Source organism: Cucurbita maxima, unplaced genomic scaffold (assembly GCF_002738345.1).
Source record: "Cucurbita maxima cultivar Rimu unplaced genomic scaffold, Cmax_1.0 Cma_Scf00168, whole genome shotgun sequence".
NCBI classification, from domain to species: domain Eukaryota; kingdom Viridiplantae; phylum Streptophyta; class Magnoliopsida; order Cucurbitales; family Cucurbitaceae; genus Cucurbita; species Cucurbita maxima.
This window is the reverse complement of record NW_019272184.1, coordinates 105,114-112,995: the sequence shown is the minus strand read 5'-3', so window position 1 is coordinate 112,995 and position 7,882 is coordinate 105,114. Positions and strand designations below refer to the sequence as shown.

Genomic DNA, 7,882 nt, shown 5'->3' with positions numbered 1-7,882 from the left:
CTATTTAAATGAAAATTTTCACCCAAGTTAAATGAAACATCTCTAAATATATTTTGTGAGATCGCGCTTCGTTTGGAGAAGAGAACAAAACGTCGCTTATAAGGATGTGAAAACGTCTCGTACTTGATACATTTTAAAACCTCAAATGGAAGCTTAAAAAAGACAATATTTGCTAGCAGTAGACTGTAAGCACTCGAAATGGAGTATANGTACCTGACAAATTTTAAAACCTTAAGTGAAAGCTTAAAAAAGACAATATTTGCTAGCAGTAGATTGTAAGCACTCGGAATGGGGTATATATATATATATAGCTTTAAAATATTTAATTACCTATGAAATATAATGCGTAAAATATATCTCCATCAAATCTTTACAAAATATCTACCACATATCTCAATCTTTACGAAATATCAACTGCAAGGCTTTATATCCCAGTAGAAGAAGTGTGATGTCACATTGGTTGGGAGGAGAACAAATCACCATTTATAAGGGTGTGGAAACTTTCCCCTATCAGACGCGTTCTAAAGCCTTGAGGGGAAGTCCGAAAGGGAAAGCCTAAAGAGAACGGTGGATCTGGGTTGTTACAAATGGTATCAGAGCCAATCACTGGACGATGTGTCGGCCTTCTCGCTGTTCTCCGAAGGGGGGTAGACATGAGGCGTTGTGCCAGTAAGGTCGCTGGGCCAAAAGGGGGTGGATTTGGGGGTGGTCCCACAACGATTAGAAGATGGAAAGAGTGCCAGCGAGGACGCTGGGCCCCGAAGGGGGGGTGGATTGTGATGTTCTACATTGGTTGGGGAAGAGAACAAATCATCATTTATAAGGGTGTGGAAACCTTCCCCTAGCAGACGAGGTTTCCCCTAGCAGATGCATTCTAAAGCCTTGAGGGGAAACCCGAAAAGAAAAGCCCAAAGAGGACAATATTTGTTAGCGGTGGATCGACCGCCTGAAAGGGAAAGCCCAAAGAGGACAATATCTGTTAGCGGTGGATCTGGGTCGTTACAAGAAGCTCTCGATCTTTTACTGAACACTTATAATTAAATTTACATTTATTTTAACAATTAATTTCCTCATTGTCAAAACTATATTTAAATGCGATCCAATCGCCCCTTACAATTTACTCAAAGAAGAACCAACGAAGAAAATAAATGAAAACCATAGCCGTTGCAATTACGCGACCCTTAAAAAAGAAATAAATAATAATATAACAAGACTGTGAAATGACATGAATACCCTCCACCGACCGTAACGCTCATTCTGAGGCAAAATTTACGTGCCAATTCTTACGGTCAATCCCTTCTCTATTTAACCACCCACTCGTCCTCCTTTTGTTTCCGCGTTTTCCCTCCTCTTCTTCAGATCTCTCTCTCTCTCTCTCTCTCGATCTTTGGCGCGCTCCGTTTTCAACTGTAAGAATCAGAATCTTGCTCTCTTTTTTTTCGCCTTATATCTCTGTTAATTGCGTTACTTGTTGTTTGATCTCTGCATTGTCTTCTGTTTCCGCTTGAATTTTGTTGCGTTTCTTTGTTGATTTGCTTGGTTTTGCTGCTACCGTTTGGATCCAGCCGTGTTTTTCTTCTGGTCTTGCGAAATCTTGTGGAGAATCGAGAAATCTTAGCTTTTGAGGCTTTTTCTTGTGCTGTGTGGTTTTAAATTAGTTAGTTTTTTTTTTTTTTTTCCATTCTCTTAGATCTGTCTTTGAATTTATTTACCGCCACTTTTCTGGTAGGCCAAGAATGGAAAAATTGAGAATGAACTCGGAAGTCTTTACTTATGGCTTGCATGTTCTTTCGTCTGTTTGTTCTCTAAATGATGCTTATTGGCTGTACTATTTGTGTTACGAATGTTTAACAGTTGTGCATGTTTTTATTTCTGGATCCTAAATGCTGAGCTTATGTTTTTCGTGGTGTTTTCTTTGTTGAAATAAATTACTAAGGCCAGGCATGTCGGATCTGCAAAAAATCGATGAAAGCTAATATTTATATTAATGTTTTGAAGACTTAAGTTTTTTGTTTTTTTTCTCCTCTTCTCCTCTATGTTCGAGAATTTAGAGGATAAATAGACTAAGAAGATTTGATTGCATGTATCACTTAAGTTTTAGCATGTTATGCTTTCAGCCTAATGTTCTTCCATGTTTATCTTGCCTGTCTCTCCTCCTTGCTTTAGTGCTGAAACCTGGTTTTGACATACTTTTATCTGGCTTCATGTAGTTAGTCACTTCATTTTTAAATCAGTGTGATGGGGACTGTCGTTGATGCTGCTCCAATCAAGGTATAATTTGACTACGTTTTTACTTCCTATATTGAGAAAATTTATGCCAATTGAACTACTCAGAATTTCCATTTTATGATTTTTCTGAAGTTATGTGGGGATGGTTGTCTTTGCTTCCTTCTTGGATGAACTATTTGACCTGAAATTTCAGAAAAGTTTGTTCTGATCTACATGGTTCAAATGAAATTGCAGGCAACTAATGAAAGCTTAGCTGAGAAGAAGAAGCCTACAGTTGTCTTTGTTTTGGGTAAGTATACTTTTCAAAGATTAAATTCATTCGTAGGTGCTTCCTTTCTACCTTCCTTATGAGAAGAACTTTCATTTATTTTTTTATGCTACATTTTGTTTTGGGTTCTAAGTGGTAGTTGGATTTTTTAATTACCAGGTGGGCCAGGTAGTGGCAAGGGTACCCAATGTTCAAATATCATTGAAAACTTTGGGTATACTCATCTTAGTGCTGGTGATCTTCTTCGGGCAGAGATCAAATCTGGTTCAGAGAATGGGTATGATATATGTCCTCGTACATATGTTTCCAAACTTGAATGTTAAAAATTCCATGCTTTTGGTCTCATTGCTTAAATTGAAGGAAATTCTGAATTTACTGTGAATTCCTATTTGTGCTAGATGTCAGGAATGCAAATTACATATTGTCTACTGATCCTACCATTTGATTTTCTCAGGACGATGATTCAAAACATGATTAAAGAAGGGAAGATTGTTCCTTCAGAGGTCACAATAAAGCTCCTTCAACGAGCAATGGAGGAAAGTCATAATGACAAATTTCTCATTGATGGATTCCCTCGTAATGAGGAAAATCGTGCTGCATTTGAAGCTGTTGTAAGCCATTTTCCTCTTTTCTCTGAGAATGTTTCTTTTAAAATTAAATTCCATTCTATACAATTCATTGTTGAGGTTGTTGTACAATCCAAGCTAGAAGTTCCATTTCACTTGACACAACAGTATATTTCATTGATGTTTTGCAGACAGGCATTGAACCATCTGTTGTCCTGTTCTTTGATTGTCATGAGAAAGAGATGGAGAGGCGCCTGCTGAGTAGGAATGAGGTTTGAAGGGATTCATTTCTCTTGTATTTACATTTTTTCTTTGAAATTTTAATTTGACGTTAAGAATTTCCTTTATGGATATGATTCAGGGAAGAGTGGATGACAACATTGAAACAATTAGGAAGCGGTTTAGGGTTTTCTTGGAGTCGAGCATTCCTGTGGTTGAGTACTATGAATCCAAAGGAAAAGTTCGGAATTAGGGTTTTCTTGGAGTCGAGCATTCCTGTGGTTGAGTACTATGAATCCAAAGGAAAAGTTCGGAAGGTTCTGATTCTTTCTCTTCAAACGTCAGTACTTTTTGGTCCTTTTTTATTTTAAATTTTGAATCATGTTCTACTCTTCTTAGATTGATGCTGCGAGGCCTATTGAGGAGGTTTTTGAATCGGTTAAAGTTGTTTTTACTCCAAAAAATGAAAAGGTAAGTTTTGATGATATGCTATGTGTATATTTTTTTTTCATTAACATGTCTTGCAATTGCTTAATAGAGAAGCTGGAACTCAGCGTTAGTTAGGCTGATGAGAAAAGTCATCAAGTCTTGCAATTGCTTAATAGAGAAGCTGGAACTCAGCGTTAGTTAGGCTGATGAGAAAAGTCATCAAATTTGGAGGGCTTGGGATGCCTATATAGTTCTGCTTCTTATTGGCATCAGAAAGAGATGCCAACAGAGTTTGTTGTGATTGTAGCCAAATTCCAAAATCTGAACCATGCTTGAGAACCAAACTCACACCGAGGGTCTGTTTATTTGTGGGGAATTTGAATGTCCAACATCTTTTCATGCCTGGTATTTAGATGCCGGGCACTTTGGAAGCCCAGTGTCTTCTCATAGTTCTGTTTGTTTTTTAACTGGAAAATTCCAATAAATGTTTTGTAATACAAATTAGATGAATATTGCATCCCAAGACAAAAAATTTTAATGTCGAACTTTTGCGGCCCTGAATCTTTACGCATAAGACTGTTGCCTTCTGACCTTTTGTGGCCCTGAATCACCCTTGTTGTTTTCTTTTTTGCTACAGTCTTCTTATGCGTAATACATTCTGGCATTCAATGCCTTATTACTGGTACTAACATTGCTGTGCTTTGCCTTGTTGCAGGCTAACTGAAGATCAACTACCCAGTAGTTTTGCATTAATATCTGCTTTAAGGTAAGACTTATCACAAACTTTGCAGATCGGCTTTTGTGGATGATACCTTCTTGAAAAAAAAAAAAAAAAAAAAAACTCTTGGCCTGTAGAAGATTTAGGTTAAATGATAATAAGATTTGTTTCTATTTTGTCCAGGTTCTTCAATTTTGTGTCAAAAAGATCTCTAACAAATTTGAAAATTTTAAAAGTTAAATCCATCTATTTAATGCAGCTCTAGGATTTCAATTTTGCGCTTTGTAGATTTGTGAATTTTTAAAAAATGTCATACTTGATAGACTAATAACATTGTTATTTAAGGAAGAATCTATTTGACATATGATTGCAATTTATAAATCTGCATAAGTAGCATTTCCCCATTTTTAAGCCTTCATGGTTGCTTCAATTCCATGTTTCTAATTTTTGTTTTTTTTTTATTCTATTGGTAGGTATTGATTTTGGTGGCTGTGTCAGAGTTGGATGTTTAGGTTCTATTCTATACAAGGAGTTAACCATATATTCTTATTATTGTTACCGTACTTTGTTACTAAGATTTGTAATAATAGTAAGTAGCAGGTTTCTTTGCATCTTATTATTGTTACCGTACTTTGTTACTAAGATTTGTAATAATAGTAAGTAGCAGGTTTCTTTGCATCTTACAAAAAAGAAAAAAGAAAAGGAAAAAAAAGGTCTATGTCTCTATATTCTTATTGAGATATTATCCATTGATTTAAATAATAAAGGCAAGTCTTGGTTCTCTACTATTGAGTTTTTATTAGCATTGTCTCTTCCCTTTAATGCATTGCTCCACCCCATCCCCATCCCCATCTACACAGCCTTCAGCCATTTTTTGGCATCTAAAACTAAAAGCAGCCTCATTATATAACTTTTGACAGCTTCTTACACATAATACAGACAAGGATTCGCCGGTAGCTCATTGTAATGCTCATCTCAATTCAAGGGGAGAAAAGAAATGATCCATCCACAGCTAGACTGTAAGAGCTTCAATTTTTTACACCTTAAAATGCATGGAAATTTGAATGATAGCTAGTCCAACTGATTTTTTCCATATATTTGACATTTTTTAAAAAATATTATCAACTGTGGATACAAAATTCTTGTACATCTAATAGATACCAGTCTAGAGAATTTAATAAGATTATCAACCTATCTATTATGATACTTTAGAGATCTATTAGATATAAGTTTAACTTTAGTTATTAAGAGAGTAGGTAAATAGATGAATTTAAAGAGACCTTAGAAAGACTACAAAGGCATTCCAGACCGACTACAAGACTAGGACTATAATACAAGTTATGAGCGATAGTGAAGCCAAGTTGGATTAATTTGGAAGGCATATAAATAGAAAAGTTGAGACATTGGTGGTTGTTATTAGATGGATATGATAGGTTAAACGAACAAGATACCATTGGAAAAGTTGAGACATTGGTGGTTGTTATTAGATGGATATGATAGGTTAAACGAACAAGATACCATTGTCCTTAATGGCATCAATGACAATCTCAATTTTGCCTTCAATTTTTGCACTCTTTGGAGGGTCGTAAGAGATGACAAATACATCAGCTTCTTTACATCTCTCAGCAATTAGGTTCCCAATAATCCGACATGCATTGTCATCAGTGGGCGATGGCAATGAATACCTTAAATCCTTGCAATTGGTGCTTGCTGCCGACACCACTTTGCTTGTTCCTCGATGCATCACTTTGGCATGTATGAACCTCCTTGAAAAGTATACATCCAAAACAAATGGCCTCATGTACATATCTGTTCTTTGCTTCCATGATTTCCTGTTTGGTCTTTTTGAAGTTTCTCCTCTAGATCTTCGTGTCCAGGCTGCTTGAATGATAGAATTCTACAAAATGAAAACACGTCGAAACCTTAGATAAAATGTTCTTCCAGGCTGCTTGAATGATAGAATTCTACAAAATGAAAACACGTCGAAACCTTAGATAAAATGTTCTACTCTTACGAAGTACGACATTGTCCTCCAACATGTGGTTTTTAGACATTTATTCGTAAAGATATCCATCTTTCAAAGGGTAGAATGACCTAGAATCCTAAAAAATAAACCCATCATCTAATCAATAATCCACAAACACTAGTGATTAATGTTGAAAAAAATTATAGTTTTCATTATTCCACCTTTTATCAATAATCCACAAACACTAGTGATTAATGTTGAAAAAAATTATAGTTTTCATTATTCCACCTTTTCCCTCTTTCCATTGCTTTTGTTCAATTTAGTACCCATAATTTTACTCTATTGAGATATATCTCTTCCTAGATCGAAACCTCCCTCAGTCCAATTTAGTACCCATAATTTTACTCTATTGAGATATATCTCTTCCTAGATCGAAACCTCCCTCAGTCCAAGTCCACCACTAGTGTTGATTGTCCTTTTTAGACTTTCTCTCTAGGTTTTTAAAACGCGTCTGTTAGGAAGAGTTTTCCACACGAATAAAGAATTGTTTTTCTCTCGAAAAGACGTGTGATCTCACAATCCACCCCCTTTGGAGCCCAACATCCTCGTTAGCACTCGCTCCTCTCTTCAATCAATATAGGATCTCACATGGCCTCTGATGTTCAATTCTAAAACAACTCGCTACTATCATTTCAATATTCTTTAAATATAATTGCATAAATAGATAGAAAAATAGCAAATAGTATCTTTTTTAGCAGTGGATCTCTATCTCATTTATTAAGCATTTCCGGAAGGAAAAATAGCAAATAGTATCTTTTTTAGCAGTGGATCTCTATCTCATTTATTAAGCATTTCCGGAAGTGGAAGCTTGGACTCAAACTTGGGGTGTTCTAGAAGCTCAGGAAGAACAACCCAGATTCAAACTCCTTAACTAACTCTCAACTATTCATTACAGTTTCGACTAGGCATTCCGTCGAACACCTTGGCTGCAAAATCCCAAACGCCATCCCTCTTAAAAAGAAGTGGAAGGCAAGGATTCGAATGCTATTTTATTCAACTTCATTCCCTCATCAAAACAACCACCAACAACTTCACAGATTTTTCGCGATGGGTATCGTAGAATTTCCATCATTNTTATTTTTATGAAATAGATTCTTTTTTTTTTTTTTTTTTTCTTTGCAGGAAGAAACTGGGTAAAGAAGAGAAAACGTACTCTATTGTGCGTTGAAGGAGGAGGTTTAATGGCGATTGAGAGCTTGGAAAACGAAGAAGGCCATGAAAGAGAAGTAGGTTTTTGAATGAAACCTGAAAGTAATGTGGCGGAGGGTGGATGAAGTGAAGCTGACCACGACGGCGACCCGGGAATTGATGAGCTTAACGTTCCCATACTCCCAGTTTGGTCTCCAGGATTCGCTTCAACTTCCACTGGTATGTCTCCTCCTCCTCTAATATAATCTCTTGATTTTACCCTTTTTTTTTTTTTTTTT

General features: G+C 36.1%; 2 protein-coding genes across 4 annotated transcripts; one reads left to right on the top strand and one right to left on the bottom strand.

The window, feature by feature from the left end:
* Nucleotides 1–1,300: 1,300 nt before the first annotated feature.
* On the top strand, nucleotides 1,301–5,217 carry LOC111473827 (UMP-CMP kinase 3-like). Of its 3 annotated transcripts, XR_002715777.1 has the most exons (12): nucleotides 1,301–1,409; nucleotides 2,211–2,271; nucleotides 2,464–2,518; nucleotides 2,657–2,774; nucleotides 2,952–3,108; nucleotides 3,255–3,335; nucleotides 3,425–3,496; nucleotides 3,564–3,599; nucleotides 3,682–3,753; nucleotides 4,427–4,477; nucleotides 4,903–5,029; nucleotides 5,097–5,217. XR_002715777.1 is itself a non-coding variant. In XM_023119209.1 (11 exons), the coding sequence occupies exons 2-10, from the start codon at nucleotides 2,239–2,241 to the stop codon at nucleotides 4,433–4,435; spliced, it is 633 nt and encodes a 210-aa protein (XP_022974977.1). In that variant the 5' UTR covers nucleotides 1,301–1,409; nucleotides 2,211–2,238; the 3' UTR covers nucleotides 4,436–4,477; nucleotides 4,903–5,045. The 3 variants fall into 3 exon arrangements, 2 of the variants coding, with proteins under 2 accessions (XP_022974977.1, XP_022974978.1); XM_023119209.1 differs by lacking the exon at nucleotides 5,097–5,217 and having other exon boundaries at nucleotides 4,903–5,045; XM_023119210.1 differs by lacking the exons at nucleotides 3,564–3,599; nucleotides 5,097–5,217 and having other exon boundaries at nucleotides 3,425–3,530; nucleotides 3,680–3,753; nucleotides 4,903–5,045.
* A 674-nt stretch (nucleotides 5,218–5,891) lies between these two features.
* Nucleotides 5,892–7,865, bottom strand: LOC111473828 (50S ribosomal protein L18-like). Its single transcript, XM_023119211.1, has 2 exons — nucleotides 7,609–7,865; nucleotides 5,892–6,326 (listed from the first exon to the last, which is right to left on the bottom strand). The coding sequence occupies exons 1-2, from the start codon at nucleotides 7,780–7,782 to the stop codon at nucleotides 5,931–5,933; spliced, it is 570 nt and encodes a 189-aa protein (XP_022974979.1). The 5' UTR covers nucleotides 7,783–7,865; the 3' UTR covers nucleotides 5,892–5,930.
* Nucleotides 7,866–7,882: the final 17 nt, after the last annotated feature.

Coding starts and splice junctions, on each gene's coding strand:
- LOC111473827 (XM_023119209.1), top strand. CDS start 2,239: ATGGGGACTGTCGTTGATGCTGCTCCAATCAAG. Junction 3,109..3,254: donor GTGCTGCATTTGAAGCTGTT/GTAAGCCATTTT, acceptor GATGTTTTGCAG/ACAGGCATTGAACCATCTGT. Junction 3,600..3,681: donor CCAAAGGAAAAGTTCGGAAG/GTTCTGATTCTT, acceptor TACTCTTCTTAG/ATTGATGCTGCGAGGCCTAT.
- LOC111473828 (XM_023119211.1), bottom strand. CDS start 7,782: ATGGGAACGTTAAGCTCATCAATTCCCGGGTCGCCGTCGTGGTCAGCT. Junction 6,327..7,608: donor CTCCTTCAACGCACAATAGA/GTACGTTTTCTC, acceptor TTCATTTTGTAG/AATTCTATCATTCAAGCAGC.